The sequence below is a fragment of the Anabrus simplex genome, chromosome 1, assembly GCF_040414725.1.
Source record: "Anabrus simplex isolate iqAnaSimp1 chromosome 1, ASM4041472v1, whole genome shotgun sequence".
Lineage (NCBI taxonomy): Eukaryota > Metazoa > Arthropoda > Insecta > Orthoptera > Tettigoniidae > Anabrus > Anabrus simplex.
The window spans coordinates 632,198,240-632,215,827 of NC_090265.1; the positions used below are offsets into that span (position 1 = coordinate 632,198,240).

Below are 17,588 nucleotides of genomic sequence, written 5' to 3' on the forward strand. Positions count from 1 at the left end.
GACCTTTTCCGAATCCATAACTAGGCTGTCACTAAACAAATGTGCAGCATGCTAGTCAACTTCACACGGTTATGTTCGTAATCCAGATGTAGGCTATGAGGCAACAGATATTCGCTACCCTTCACTGTACCACTCAACACAAAATAAATTTCTGAATGGAATGAGAAATACAAGCACAAACAGGCGCACTGTGTTATTCAGCAATCTCTTTGCTAACCGGCAAGAAAAACTGAACATTTCCAAGGCTAATGGCTTGCTCGCTGAAGGTGCAACTTATCCTATGAAGTTCAAGAATTCAAAGCCTCCTCCCATTATCACGAGCCTTGGCAAGGTCTCTTTCTTACCTGAGTTGGAAACACGTTCCTTTCACAAGGGGTGACAAATAACATTTTCAGGACTAGGGCCACTCCTCAATGTTACTTTCATCCACTTCTCCAAAATGAATGTTATTTTCAATTATCTTCACAATATCTTTGATCTTCGATCCCTCATTTTCGTCTTCATCGGTGAACCCATGAAAATCGTTGGTGAGCTCTTCAACATCAACATAAAATTTTCTCCATGATCGAGTGATGTTCTGAGCGGTTACTAGATCCCATGATATCTGGGCAAGATAAAGTGCTTCTTTAAGATTGAGATTTTTTCCAGAACTCGACCATCAATGTTTCTTCAGAAAGAAAGAGGCCTAGCAATTCCTGCTTATAATGCGCCTTAAAGGTTGCAAAGATGCCTTGGTCCATCGGCTGAATTAATGAAGTTACATTAGGTGGCAAATAGGAAACAAAAATGTTTCCATCTTCTGATTTCAACTCTGTATCAACAGCATGAGAGGGTGTATTATCAAGAAAAAGGACAGCTTTTAATGGTAAGCCTTTGGATGCCAAGAAATCTCGAACTCACAGAACAAACTTATTATGGAACCAAGTTCTGAAAATGTTGCGTGCCATCCATTCAGACTTGTTATAACAATAATCTACTGGGAAATACTTCATCATTGTTCCTTTGAAAGAATGCAGATTTTTTGCTTTACCAACAACAGCTAATTTTAATTTATGGTCGCCACTAGCATTTGCACAGCATAAGATAATAACGCGCTCTTTACTAGATTTGTGACCAGGAGCTGATTTCTCTTCAGCAACTGCTACTGTTTTACTGGCTGAGCACTTCCAATAAATTCCATTTTCATCGGCATTGTACACTTGAATTGTAACAAAATTGTATCTCTCAATTATGCGCTTAAACTTGTATCTCAAGTTTTCTGCTGCACTGCTGTCGCCACTTGGTTTTTCTCCTTCGATGTTTAATTCTCGAATGCCATGTTTGTCCTTAAATCTCTGTAGCCAACCATTGGACGCTGGTGAGGAACCTGAGAGCCCCATCTTTTCGTGAAAAATTTGTGCCTGCCTTGTTATCATAGGACCACTAATAGCTACGCCTTTGCCTCACTTTTGCTGAAACCACGTGAATAACGCAGCATCCAGTTCTTTTAAAGATGATGCTTTCAATGTTTTCCTTTTAGTGAGCCCATGCGAACTGTCAGAACTTGGTCCCGCGCTGTTGTCACACCCACACCGCACTCTGATGCTAAATTTGAGACTACTTTACTTTTTTTTAACCGTTCGATTATATTAACTTTTATTTTATATGGTTAAAACTACACATTTTCTTTTTACTGCAGATTTCGTTCTCAACATTTCCCGGCTCTTAAAACGGAAAATAAATGTTCAACTTTATCAGTCACTCTCACATTTCCTTACTTTGCACTGCAGTACAGGATGTAGCCTGCCTGTCTACTAATAGCGGAGGTTGACCATGATGGACCACTAGGCTGGTTTCCGATTCCTGTGCATTGTGAAATATTTACGATGCAGTAGCCTGTGGTGAAAATATTTAACGTTGACAGAGAACGATATGAAAGATCTATGTACGGTACTTGGAGATGTTACACGCTACCAAATAAGTTGTAGTCATTCTGAAGTAGAAATAACCAGCATATCGTACACTACGCTCTATGGGCTGGGAGAGAGCACATTACAGTACATTATTCGTCTACAGTGGAATGGGTAATAAAGTTTGTGACTGTTGAATTTGAATAGCTTCCCTCTTCTTTTGAAAAATAATTTTACACAACATAAAATTATGTAGTAAAAAAAAATGTATGAAGTCGTATCTCTAATGCCGATTGCTGGTCTATCCCTTTCAGACCGAGTACGCACAATTGTGCGGGTTCGTATTTTGTTTATCCCTGACCGTATTTGATGTTTTTTCGGCGCTAGACTGGACTGCAGTGATTGTGCGGGACACGTGGCGTCTATTTCAATTGTTTTTAGTATGCGCTTGACCGCCAGGGCAAAGGAAGAAGAGTTTAAAAAGCACAGTTGATCGGCGAGATGGTGAGAAGCAGTAGTGCCAAAAGTAAGTATTTATTTATTGCGTTTATATTAATCTAGAAGCTTTACTGAATACCGGAATATATTCAATGAAGTGTGTACATTGGTTAGTGAACGTAAATTTTGAAGATACATCATCGTATGTGATACGAGGTTTTGAATTTTGATACGCACAATTGTGTGGGTCCTTTTTTTTCGGATGTTAGTTTTTATTTTGTAAAATAAACTATCAATATGTGTATTGAGGAGCATTTTAGTCAGTTTTTGACATACAAACAAAAATTCACGCCTTCAGTTTTCTTTCAGGTCTGAAAGGGCTATGCGTGTACGTACAGTAGTTACTGTACGTTATGATCGTGGACTCGGGAGTTGGAGAGTCAATGTACAGTCCCTCCAAAACAGAATACTGTATCAAGATACCTTGATGTCAAGAACTGGGCTGAGTGGCTCAGACGGTTGAGGCGATGGCCTTGTGACCCCAACTTGGCAGGTTCGATCTTAGTTCAGTCCGATGGTATTTGAAGCTGCTCAAATACGTCAGCCTCATGTTTGTAGATTTACTGGCACGTAAAAGAACTTCTGCGAGATAAAATTTCGGCACCTTGCCATCTCCGAAAACTGTCAAAGTGGTTAGTGGGATGTAAAACCAATAACATTATTATTATTGACATCAAGAGTATGCTCATTCAGTTTTGGAGCGACTGTACATTGCTTTTTTAAAAAATCGAGATTTTTTTTTGGCGACGGACAATTCACAGAATGGTTAATCGAGGGACAGATAATTGAGATTTTACTGTATGTGAATTAATTTTCTCTTGTTTTACATCCTCATCCACTGGTTTACAATATTACTTATCATTTCTCTACCTTCGCTGTGAGTCGTCTTTTCCTTCTTGTTAACGACATGCATTACAAAATCTTTACGAAACATTTACTCGTTCAGATATAAAATGGAAATAAAGGAGAACAGCAGTAACAACAGATAAATGGCAAAAAGGCAGGAAGGAAATATTTGAACGAACACAGATTGATGCAGCGCCTGGCTTGCAAATGTTAGCATCAAGGACTGCAACTTTAGGGTAAAAATATCTCACCTTGGTTGTAGTGGGATTGGTGTGGCAATGTCATAGGATTGGCTGACAAAAACCCCTTCTTCCCATGTCTCACCGGGCATAATGCATTCTCCTGATCTCCAAACAGTACATATTTAATATATGATTGCACTCGGCCATGTTAGGATTACAGCTTGTTTACATCTGGTGCGGTGGTGGTGTAGATAAAACATCTGAGGGTTCACTGCTCTGAAAAATGTTTTCAGATTTATTTTTGGCACTTGATGTTTACAGGTAAAATAGTGACATTGCTTGATTAGCAGCATGATTTTTTCTCTTGAAGGCACATGGCTGCAGAAGTTAACAAAACAATGAGAAATGAAGGAGAATATGAGGTGTAATTGCTGATCCAGTTTGTGTGCTGTTGAAGATGTTACTGATGGTAGAATAGCTGCTTGAAATGCATGTTAGGCAGACTGCTGTTATTTATGCTCTTGTCTTGACATAGGCTAATCCCATTGGTGCTATATAAATTGTAGTCACCAAAATATTTTTGTTCATTGCAGTTAACTATATCAGAAATGCAAAATCATGAAATTAAAATCTCTACAAAATCTACCACATGTGGCAAATTTTAACCGCGCACTTTGAGATGGTGCTTCCGCTAATTTTAATATTAATAATAAGCTCTTTATTAATCATTATTGCAAGCGGAAAACAATTCTCTCTGCTTTTTCAGAGACTAAACGAGAACGGTGGTTAAAATTGATGGAAGAGGTTAACATGGATAGGAGTAGCCAGAAGGCCTGGAGGCTACTCAGGCAGTAATGATCCTAATAAAGAATCATCTCTTTGTAACGTATCTGCAAACCAAATTGTTCACCAACTCGTCCAAAATGGCAAGCCTGTAAATTCCAGTTCTAAAACAAAAGTGGATGTTACTAAGACAAAACTCATACCAGAGACCAGTATGCTTTCTAATCCCTTTACCATGGCCAAACTGAATGAAGCTATAAATATCAGTAAAAATGGAAAGGCTAATGGTGTAGATGAAATCTGTATTCAACAAATCAAGAATATTTGACCTGTTACTAGAGAATGGGTACTAAATCTTGTTAACAATTGCATTCGAACGTGCAGAATACCCGAAATTTGGAGGAAATCTAGAGTTATAGCATTCCTTAAACCAGAAAAAGATCCACATGATCCTAAAAATTACAGACCAATTTCCTTGCTCTGTCATTTATTCAAGATCTTAGAAAGAATGATTCTGGTAAGGCTTACAAAAATAATTGAACCACTTTTGATCCCAGAACAAGCTGGTTTTAGAAGAGGGAAAAACTGTACATCACAAATCCTCCATTTGACCCAATATATTGAAGACGGTTTTGAAAATCGGAAAATAACTTGTGCAGTCTTCATCGACCTAACTGCGGCCTATGACACAGTTAATCACCAAATTCTGTTGAGTAAACTTTATAAGATGACAAAGAACAACCAGCTGACTGAATTTCTTCAATGTCTTCTTGAAAATCAAAGATTCTTTGTAGATTTCCAAGGGCGACATAGTCGCTGGAAGAATGTAATGGCCTACCGCGAGGTAGTGTTTTGTCTCCAATATTATTTAATATTTACACGAATGATCAACCTTTGCCAAGAGGAACAAAAAGCTTCATTTATGGAGATGACCGAGCTATTGTCATCCAGGGTGATCAGTTTGAGAGTGTTGAACGGAGACTTATCGAAGCCTTAGATGAACTGAGTCCATACTACAGAGAAAACCATCTAAAGCCTAACACCTCAAAGACGCAAGTTTGCGCTTTTCACTTAAAGAATATGCAGGCAAGAAAAAAACTGAAGATTTTCAGGGTAGGTGCTTTCTTGGATCATTCCTCAACACCTAAATATCTAGGGGTAACTCTGGATCGTGCACTCACATATGAAGAACATTGTGTTAACACGAAACACAAAGTATGTACGCGAAATTCCATTCTTCACAAGTTATGCGGTACCAGCTGAGGAATGCAAGCTCAAACAATGAGAACTACTGCTTTAGCACTGAGCTACTCTGCATCAGAATATGCATGCCCTGTTTGGTCTAGATCGTGTCATGCCAAACAGGTAGATATTGCTTTAAATGAAATTTAAAGTGAAAATCTTCATCACTGATCCGTATTGAACTAACAAATACAATGCTAAAAAGAGAAAGATGTTCCACCTATTCAATACATAATATTGTTGCACGAATTAAATATTAAATATGTTGCTACATTAATTCGTGCAACAATATTATTGTATTGAATAGGTGGAACATCTTTCTCTTTTTAGCATTGTAATTAAATGAAATTTGGCGGCTTATAACTGGTTACCTAAGATCTACACCTTGTGACAAGGTATATTACTTGGCTGGCATTGCTCCCCCAGATATCAGACATGAAGTAGCTGCCAAACATGAAGATCTAAAGTAGACATTTCCCAAACACATGCGTTACATGATTATCAACCTGGTCAAAAACAATTGAAATCGAGGAGAAGTTTTTCTTCATTCTACTGAGTGCCTTTCGGAGTCACCTCAATCATCAAGGCGAACTTACTGGAGATCCAGAAATCTCCATCTCAGTGGATGGATGGATCCATCTGAAACTTTTCCAGCCAGTTATGAAGAGTCATGGTCTACATGGAAGAGTCTGAACAGTATGGGTTCGGTCGATCTAAGAACAATATGAAGAAGTGGGGTTTATCTGAAGAGTCAACACTCTGTGCCTGCGGAGAAGCACAAATCATAGTGCACCTCCTTAATTGCAACTCTTGCCCTCTCGCTTGCACCATGCAAGATATGGTGAAAGCCACACCCATTGGTCGAGATCTCGCCAAATTTTGGTCCAATAGGATATAATTGTTACTGGAATGTACCTCTAGTTTGTTTTCACCAGTTAGACCTATCTGATTATTTCTCATTCTTAATTAATAATTTATATGATGTATTGCTTCTGATATAAATAAATAAATAAATAAATAAGTAAATAAATAATAAAGATACAGCACACAAATTGTGCATGGTATAAACAAAGTTTGTTATAATTACTGTCACCTCTCACTATCACAGAAGTTCACAATGGATAATGCCCAGTTTTTGCATGTAATTACATGATGTCGACTGCAATGCTCACTGCACAGCTTGCAAACACAGATTTCGTCAGGGTCATGGAAGTACTCATTTTTGTACAGTTTATGGTGATACCCATGGACCACCATCGAGTTAATGATGTGTCGCATGTCTTGATTAGTCTTTGTCCATGTTCTATTCATCATCGCCTCTGTTGAGTAAAAATCGAGCCAGATTTCTTCCCTCTTCTTCACTCTGTCCTGCAGTAATTTTTCCCAAGCATCTGTGGATGGAAACCCTCGCTTCATTTGGAGGTCCTTGATGAAGAAGGTCTCCTTTGCGAGCTCATATGCAAGCCTTGATTTTGTGTATTTTAATATTCCCAGTGTAGCTTCCAGGAAGCGCGACTTGACTGCTTCAATCGTCTTCAGCTCAGCCAGACCCAGTTTATCCCACATAATGTCCAGTCCATATGTGGCAATTGGCACAATTTTTGCATTGAATAGTTAGCAATTTCTAGTGAAAGCTTGGTAATTGTTTTAATATCATATATGGCTTTGGTGACCGTCATTGCTCTAGACTTTATGTGAATTCTGTAGGTTGTTGCTGTTGTTTGCATGGTCAGTCCTAGATACTTTAATGTATTGACAGTCTTGAGGACTGTGGATGCTAGGTATATCCTGTCACTTGTGGCCTCTTGGCCACCTTTTCGAAATGTCATTTTCACTGTTTTCTCTGTTAATTTTCATCTTGTTATCTTTTGACCACCTGTCAAGATTGTCTACGGCTTTTTGCACATCATGTAGGGAACTTGATCCAATGACCATGTCTTCTGCATATAAGTATATTTTCAAATCCTCTATTCCTTGTAGAGTAGCCTTTACCACATCATACGTCACAATGTTAAACAGCAAGGGGCTTAGTGGGTCTCCTTGGAGTACTCCGTTGGTCTGCATGATCAGTTTCGAAGTCGCGACTTGGTCATCAATTTGTATGTAATTTGTCGTCAGTATGTTGCTAGATGATGTGGCTCATGTTTACCACTGGTCCACTTGCCAGTGATACCGTGGTTTCTCAGTCTCCCCTTGTTGCTTCTCATAGCTCTCCCTGCCCAGTGCATTCACCTTACGTCCCACAGCGCCACACCCTTGTTCCTGAAATTGAAACTCCTTGCTAGTTCCGGAGAGCAACTGAGTTTGATGTGAAGATTATTGTTATGTGTGCAAATATACAGAGCTAATTGAAGGAATAGGCCCTTGATAAATCATTTTATAAGTGTTATCTATTTCTAGGAGGTTCACTGATCATATTGAACGTGCTATGCCTGGTCTAGTCCTCTGTTACCATGTACAGTTTTGCGTTAAATCTATGACTGCTCAGTTTATTGCTTGGTCAGTTCTTGATGATACAGTGGTTCCTTTGACTTTTAATGTCACTAGCCTCTGAACGATTAGCACACATTCCTTTCTGATTTTGTCCTATTGTTTTAGCACTTGTAGGATTCACAAATCCTTCTCTAAAATGCACCTTGAGTGTCAGTAATGCGAGACTGATGTGTTGACTGTATTCGGTCCACTGATGTGCCCACTGCTCACCCTGCTGTCATCTGCCAGCTGTGATAAACACTAACACCTCCTTGCCCAAGTGCTATTGTGTTTTGAATATGTAATACCTGTGACAACCTATCGCCTCCTTATTGTGTTACTCCAAACTTGTCTAGTAACTGCTTGAGTGGCACATAACAGTTATTCTGGGCATTAGGTGGGAATCGCAATAATTAGGCCATTTTGATCTTTTGATTACCTGCTTCCATTATTTGGGATTCTGATTGCAGAGCGATTGTGGCCTTGATGAGGAAGTGTTTACAAGAGCGAGTGCAGCATAAAAAATGTATCACACTATTGTCTGTCTGGTGGTATTTGTATGAGGCTGAGAGTTGGCCAGTCACCTAAAGTGCGGATTGTCCTCTTCATGCCAAGGAGGTAACATCATGGAGATAAGCATGTTACACGATCTCTTGGAGTTTCTCACCTTGATCACATAACCAGTTATGCTGTCTACCAAACGATGGGAGTTGTTCCTGTTCAAGAGTGAACACAAGAGAGGCACCTGGTGTGGTATGGCCATGTCCTGTGAGCAACTGGTACTGTCGGTTATGATTCTTACAACTTCGCTGTCAAGGCCAAACATCCCCATGAAGAGAAAGTCAGTGATGGTGAGAGAAGCTAGTTAATGGCGTGAAGATTGTTTTGCTTAAACCGAATGTTGCATATAATTTCATAAAATAGTGCTCGTTGATCATAAGTGTGGACTTCGCACCTGTGGGGAAAGGGTAAGGCAAGGAGATATTGTGACTTGGCTATTAAAAGGAGCAGTTGCTGTTTAAATTAATACACTGCCTGACAAAAGTTTTGATGTACCCAGAAGAAATGGTCAGATGTCAAGTTCCTTTGTTCATGTACGCACCATCGGCGGGTATGTTAACGATTAAGAGTTCCAATTCTCTGTGATGGCCACCACAGTGCATTAATGTTGTTCGTGTTTAGTGTTACCAGGCCTGGTAGGGTACACAAGGTCTATGCATAAGTATATTCCGGTTTCACTAAGAGATGGCGCCAGCAAACAGTACGCAGCGTATGAATTCGACACATACGTCAGTTTGTTCAGCTAACATTAACCTACCAACACACAAAAGTTGAGTTCGCCAAACACTAGCGTTTGTATTGTATCGTTCAGTGTTCATGTCAACGTTTGTGCCTGAAAAAGAACATTTGCGGCAGGCATTGCTTTTCTTATTTAATCAAAATAAAATGGCTGTGGGAATTTGTTGTTTGCTGGTAGAAGCATATGATCAACACGCTTCATCGATTAGAACATGTGAGACATGGTTTAGACCATTTAAATGTGGTGATTTCATTGTGAAAGACAGTGCATGGAAAGTCACTTGTGAAATGCTGCTTCAATACCATGTAATAAAAGTAATTTCTATACGAAATTGTGACAGGTGACAAAAAATGGTTTTATTTTGAAAACCCGAAGCGGACAAAATCGTGGCTGTCACCTGGAGAAGTTGGTCCTTCCAACACCAAGGCCACATCACTTCAGGAAGAAGACCATGCTTTGTGTCTGGTGGGACCAGAGCGGTATTGTGTAGCCTATTAAGAACTCTTGAAGCCCAATGAATCCATTAATGAACAACACTGTCACCAAAATGTTAATGTAAATCACACTTTGATCAAAAGACGACCGGAATGGGCCAGAAGACAGGGTAAAGTGATTTTGTTATACTACAATGCGCCGTCTCACACAGCAAAACCAGTGAAAGAGACCTTGAAATCGCCTTCCACACCCACTGTACTACACCAGCCTGGCACCATCTGACTATCAGCTCTTCGCATCAGTGGGGCACATGCTTGCAGAGCAGCACTTCAACAATTTCGAGGAAGTTGGAAAACGGCTCAACGAATGGTTTGCCGCAAAAGACATGCAGTTTTTCTAGCATGGTATTCACAACTTACGTAAAAGATGGGCGAAGTGTGTAGGGGCCGATGGCCAATATTTTGAATAAACAAAAAAGGTATTTCCTTTGAAAATGACGTGTTTTCTTTACCACATGAACCGGCAAAAAACGTATGCATACACTTGGTATAAGTGAGGTGAACTGCTTCAGATGTTGAGTGATCATTGTGAAGGACATGGAGGCGCCGTGTACTCATGTGAGACAGTGTTATCAACACATAACCGAGTATAAAAGGGGCCTTATTGTGGGTCTCCATTTGGCTGTCTGGTTATATTGTGCAAAGTCCAGATTTGTGGGGCATTTGGATGTGACAGAGGCCTGATGTTGGACTGCATGTGATGAGGGCAGGCATACTCATCGTACAGGTTCCAATCGACCATGTCTAACTCCCACAAGAGAGGATCGCTGCACTGTGCACCAAGCACATCGTAAGCCCTTCACATCTGTACCTGCCATCCAAGAACAAGTAATGAACTCTCTGCAACATTCTGTGTCATCCCGTACCATTGGTTAGAGACTAGCAGCAGCATATGTAGGCTGCCATTAATTGCCATGACTAGAAAGCATGGATTACTGATGAATAGCATCTAACGGCACAACGGTATGTCATGGATTTCCTGCGTCCTCATGCCACAACCCTCATGCGACAGGACAGTGCTCGTCCACACTCAGTGCGTGTGTCTATGAACCCACTGCGTGATATTAAGTACTCGTGTGGTCAGCAAGTTCTCCAGATCTGTCCCCTATAGCAGGTGTGGGACCAGCTCGGATGTCAACTCGTCCCAATGCCAGTAACCAGGATATCAAGGACCGGTTACTGCAGTTGTGGGCCAGCTTGCCTCAGGAGGGGATACGACGGCTTTTTGACACCCTTCCCATCTGAATCAGTGCATGCATCCAGGCCAGAGTAGGCGCAACGTAATTCTGATAAGTGGGCTCATAATGCTAAGTTCTTTGTATGTTTGTCTTGATGTTGTAATGACTGAAATAACATCACATACACTGTCAACACGTGAAGTTTCATTTCCTTTCCTCCTCCCCTTCTGGGTGCTGAAATTTCTTTTGTCAGTCAGTGTACATTAGTAAAAGGCTCCATGGCTAAATGGTTAGCATTATGGCCTTCAGTCCAGAGGGTCCGGGGTTCGATTCCCGGCCGGTCTGGAATTTTAACCTTAATTGGTTAATTCCAACGGCTCAGGGGCTAGGTGTGTGTGCCGTCTTAAGCATTAGAATTCATCATAGGTAGGGTCCCATCCTCGCAGACACGCAGGTCGCCTCTACGACGTCAAATTGAAAGACCACCAGGCCTCTCCGGAGGCCACATGCCATAAAAATAAAAACTAATATGAAGTAAAGTTGCTCTTATGTAAATATAATTATTAGGCATACTGTGCGTGCTGTAATTATATATCCAACCCTTATTTTGTCTCTCTACAGGGTCAAGTATGAAGCGAGATTAAGTGCATGTTCTAATTAATTTATTTTAATGATATATCACATGCTACTCCTTTTTCTGTTTACTTGTTATGATGTTTTGGGATTCAGTTGTTTGTTGTCAAATGTTTTATCTAATATAATTTTATGATATTTAATGATCTTGCTGTATAGGAAATAGAAGAAGGTGCTTCTGCAGTTGCAGTGATTGAACCCTGTTCTTCTCAAAATCATCAAAAGGGCAACAAGACCTGGGAGTCATCAAAGAAAGGAAACAATCGGAGGTAAAAATAAATTGATAATTTTTTTAAAGAAATACACTGAGCGGTCACTGAAATATGACCACTCAAGGAAAAGTGGATGTGGCTTGCTCAGCACGTAATTGTAGATTGCTGCCCCTTGCAGAGATCTGTAGGATAATAGCTGGAAGTAGATTGCTTCCCCTTGCAGAGATCTGTAGGATAATAGCTGGAATTTGAAAACTATAGGGAAAGGGAAGAATTGATCATACTTAGAACTGGCATGAACATATAGCTAATCATGTAAATTCTATTGAGTGTAATAAGTATACATAAATACTGAAAAGCTCTATAAACTAAACTGTAAAAGGGTGCTCTTTTTCTGGGCCTCAGGATGTACCAATTATTCTTTCATTGTATTTGTCTGTGTAGGTTTCCTAAAAATTCCATATGGTAGTTTGTCAGAATTTTTATTTATAACAAGTCCAAAAACTGTATGAATCATTTGTTTCATATTCAAGTGTAAACTTAACCCATGGATCTGTTTTGTTCAAATGTTCCAATACCCTGTCACTATTGGTGGTAGTATGATCAATTATGGTGAAAATGTCATCTACATAACACGTCCAAAAGAAGATTCATTTAACGTTATTAAGAATTTAATTTTCGTCCTTTCTAAATAATTTACCATATATAGATCTTGGCTAATATCACTGAGGCTGGGGAGCCCATGGCAAGGACTTCCTGTTGGTAAGTGGACTGATTGAACATAAAATAGTTAGTATTGTTCTACGTTGCGATTTTATTTGACATAAATAAATATCACACGAGAACACGTTAACTTCCTTGTATAAATTATTTACACTGTACGTCACAACACACAATTATACACAGTAGCAAATGACACTATATACAACACTCAATAGTGGAGTACCCTGAAGTTGATTCTGACAAGTACAGATATCAACAACACTGACGCGCGCATTATAGCATACTCTCTCTTGAATTCACCGCCTGACTCACTTCAGTCCAGTACTCAGACTCCAACCTCGGAGCCCAACAGTCACTCCCAGTCCATCACTTGCCTGAGTCCTAAGAACTGCGAACTTAGAACTAAGAACTGACTTCACTGACTGACAGCTCGATGTTTATACTACTCGAGCAACCATCTAGAATGATCGACTTCTGGAAGAGTTCTTACAACACTCTTAATGGAACACTCGATACATCGATCGACCAGCTAGTCAAATGGGTGCTCAAATGTTCCTCCGCTATTTAAAAATGTACATGGAAATATCTACAACATTTGTAATGTCTCTACGTGTATTTGGATAAAACCTTACAGTAAGTTTCCAGAACCCTTCATACATACCAAATTATAGTACAATAAGTCTAACATACGAACATTATGAAATTTTCTACGCTTTTGACTCTGTAGATTTTGAGGTTAAACAATATGTATTTGAGGTTATACAATTTTATACTAAATATTTACAGAGAACCCATATACTAGTCATGCTTAACACTTAACAAAAGATAATTTAGCATTAAATAAACTCTAATTAAAATATATTAACCATACTAATTGAAGGTTTTACACCATTAAAATATATTAACCATACTAATTGAAGGTTTTACACCAATTACGATGTCATACCTACGACATTAGTAGATGATAGGAATTCTACAATGACCATAAATTTGTCTATTTCTTGTTTACTTAGTTTGCAGTTTCTGTAGAGGTTGTCTTTAATCAGTTTTATGTTTTCTGATGCTGGTATATTTGAGTACATATTCTTAATGTCGAACAAATGTATTTTATGATTGTTCCAATGCCAATTCATAATTGCAGAAATGTATGGAATTTTTAATATATTTGTTCTTTTTAAAAGTGTAATATTTTTAGGAAATTATTAATGATTTTGTAGTTAGGACTGTTTTTAAAATGAATTATGGGTCTTATGGGTGTACCTTTGGTAGCACCCTTGTTCTGGGAATGTTTGGGTTCATAATAATATGTTTCCCATTAGAATGGGAGTTTTATTCAGAGGTTTGTCAATGAAAAGATCTCCAGTACACTTTCCACAAAACAGATAACTTTGGACCAAAAAAAAAAAAAAACCACCTCTTAACAAAGAGGTAAACATAATTCTGAAACTCAAACAAAACCAACATAATTCCATTCACGTGTAATAAATCCCTCAGACACACAAGTAACGCAGAAATTAACATTTTGGAGAAAGGCCCTAAATTTAATTGACCTGGTTCTTTAAATTTAAAACAAGTAATCGCTACCATAGCGGAAGAAGAACATGCTTTCCTAATGTTGCCATTAGAAGATCGAGATGAGATCAGGTGTGATATTTGGAAAATAATTTACTAAATTCATGAATGAATGTAAAATGACAATCCCACAAATTTCAAAAAAAAAATGAATCTGTACGATAAAAGATAATGATCTGATTGTGAATAAAGCCAACAGAAGCAATGCAACAGTTATCATGAGCAAAGATGATTACACCCAAAAAAACAAATCTTTCTTTTCAGATTTTTCATAAAAAGACCCAACTAATAAAATCCAGAGGATTCCAAAACAAATACTCACGAACACATCACTTATCCTCAGTGAGCAAGGAGCACACAACGTTATTGTTATGAACCCAAACATCCACACAGCAAGGGCGCTACATTAAGTTCTCAAGGAAGGGGTACCCATAGGACCTATAATTAATCCTAAGAGCAGGCCGATCTGCAAAGTCTCTAATTTCATTAATAATTTCCTTAAAAAAAAGAAATTACACTTTCGGAGATAAATCTATTAAACATTTCATAGATTTCTGCAATTTAACTAAGAATCTGGCGCTGCAACTTCTTGGTTTTTTGTCAGCGTTTCTCCCTCCTGCTGGCAGGGTCTGCTACATGGATTCGTTGTCTCCATTTATTTCTGTCCTGGGCCATGTCAGAGCGGAGATTGATGCTCTTCAGATTTTTTTGAATGGTATTGGCCCATTGTTTTGTTTGTCCTTTTGGTCTCCTTCTGGCGACATCTAACATGTAACCCTTCTTCATGATAGTGCCGGCGTCTGCCCTTTACTACATGTTCAAACCATCGTAGACGACTCTGGCACATTTATTCTTGAATGGGTGCAACGCCAAATCTCTCCCTGATGGATTCATTGGAGATGCGATCCAGTTTTTAGTGACACCAGCTGTCCACCTCAGCATCTTAGTCTCCATCACGCCCAGTTGATGCTCTGTCTCAGTTGTAGTCGGCCAACATTCGCAACCATATGTACAGTGAAACAGTTTGGATTTTTTATTTGAGTTTATCCTTTGTCCTCCAGTCGCAAGTGACGCTGGTAGTTTTTATCCATTTCATCCAGGCTGTGGATATCCTTGCGTTGACCTCTTCGACAAGTCTGCCATCATCAGTGATCATGGTGCCAAGATACTCGAATCTTGTCACTCGCGGGAGGTATTCACCGTCTACCCTAATGGTTCCGATTGCTTGTGGATGTGACTTAATATATTCAGTCTTCTTTTTATTTATATCATAAAAAGAACATATATTCAGTCTTCTTTTTATTTATATCATAAAAAGAAAGAAAGGTTCCATCTAATCAATACTTATTTATTATCACATGTATGATGGAATATCACATGTATAATAGGACCGGTTTCGACCTCTTACAAGGTCATCCTCAGCTCCATTAGAATCCTATGTTTGCATTTTGTATTATGCCTCATTCCTAAAAGCTTTATTACATATTCTGAAATTTAACAACATTATGTTGATTACACTTTTGCTAAGAGTTCCAGTGTTACAACATAGCTAAAATTATAACAAGTTAATAAATACTCTTATTACATAATATAATGACCCAATATACACATGTAATTATAATAAAATGGATTTGTCTTTCCTTTCTAATGCATAATGTAAGAATAATTTACCATAGACTTTTGCCTATTCAGTTAAAACAAGTTCCATTCTTATAAATGTTTAGTCATATATGATGCGAGCTTTGTTGATATTTGTGAGTATTACAGTAGTAAATTAGCAGTAAAATACGCCAGTCAAGTGTAATTATATGCCGATGGCTCAATAAAATATATTACATATCTACATTAAAATATTAGCAAACATGGTTGAACGTGCTTAAATGCTCTTTTGAAAGTCTAAAACAGTTGAGAACAATAAATCTTGCGTTGTTTTGCGTTACGTATTACATTGAAATAATGTGAAATTTGCCCATTATACAAACATATAAACACACTAAAGTATTTAAAACATTGCAAGGTATGCTTAGATGCAAATGTCTGTTTGTAGTTTAAATTAACAAGTGACAGCACATTCTTATGTTGTTTTAAAAAAAACTGATGAACATGTGAGTTACAAGTCTGAATTTGCTTAAGCCTTATCCGATACACTTTGTGTAAAACTCAACCACTTTATCTTTCTAATTTTGTTTTTGTGACTTGAACCTGGCTTGTTTGACTTGGCTGATGTTCTGGAAATTGTTCAATTTGAATGACAAGGTCGTAATTATTGGTGGCTCTTTCCTTTCTTATGATGTTGGTGTTGATAGATGTCTGTAAGTCGAAATAAACGAATTAGAAATTTTGAATATAAGTTGCGTACTATTGTATGAGTTCTGTAATAATCTACTTACTGTTGTGGAGTGGTTGAGATGTATGGTGCTTGGCTGTCTGTCGCGTATTGTATCTCGTACTTCTGGTGTTGGTGTCGCCTGTTGTGAGAGGGGTGGAGGGGTGAGTGGGGGAAGCTTCGGCATGTGTATGGGCGGAGCCATGTATGTCCGCTGTCTGCGCTATAGCTTGCGTTATGACGTTGTTTGTTGACTAATCTTAGGTAATCATTCTTTATGATGGGAATAATCTTATTAAATAAAATATTAGTTTTCTCAGTTATTTCATTAGTATTGTAACTGGGGTTTGTATATTGATCAAATGTTATGTACAGTTCTTCGTTTATATTAAGCAAAGGACCTTTAGGATTTGTATTTAATATTTCGAAATCATTACCTGTATGTATGTGTATGTTCAGTCCGTCAGCGATTCCGCTGGTGGGATCCTCAACAGCTCTGCCATCAGCTGTCATAGATGGCCTAGGTATCACTGAAGAGGCATACTAGGGAAATGAGGAGTGAGGTAGTTTCCCGTTGCTTTCCTCACCGAGCCAGAAGTTGCTATTACATATCAGTCTGCTAAGCCCTCTGAAATGCATACACGAACCGACCTTATGAGCAAGATTTTCACATCATTCATAGCAGGGACTGGCTGCATAAGGATTGGCATTACTAGCATCGCTCATACCTCAGTCACTTTCATATTGTCAAAGCCAAGGATAAGACAGAGACAGATCTATGAAAGTAACAAAATTGCTCTAGCCTATACCAGAAGGCATAGTGCACTGTAAACACTGCAAAGGCATAATCATTACCTATATCCGTGAATTTATGCTTGTACTCGTACTGTACATAACATTTGATCAATATACAAACCCCAATTCCAATACTAATGAAATAACTGAGAAAACTAATATTTTATTTAATAAGATTATTCCCATCATTGAGAATGATTACCTCAGATTAGTCAACAAACAACGTCATACGCAAGCTATAGCGTAGACAGCGGACATGCATGGCTCCGCCCATACACATGCCGAAGCTTCCCCCACTCACCCCTCCACCCCTCTCACAACAGGCGACACCAACACCAGAAGTACGAGATACAATACGCGACAGACAGCCAAGCAGCATACATCTCAACCACTCCACAACAGTAAGTAGATTATTACAGAACTCATACAATAGTACGCAACTT

The 17,588-nt window shown here is 38.7% G+C and overlaps 1 protein-coding gene across 2 annotated transcripts in view; it reads left to right on the forward strand.

The window, feature by feature from the left end:
- Positions 1–17,588, forward strand: part of LOC136857231 (uncharacterized) — a 277,547-nt gene that overhangs the window by 78,203 nt on the left and 181,756 nt on the right. For both annotated transcript variants that reach the window (XM_067135712.2, XM_067135713.2), the window contains exon 4: positions 11,677–11,786. In XM_067135712.2, coding sequence (XP_066991813.2) covers positions 11,677–11,786 — 110 coding nt within the window. The remainder of the gene's footprint in view (positions 1–11,676; positions 11,787–17,588) is intronic.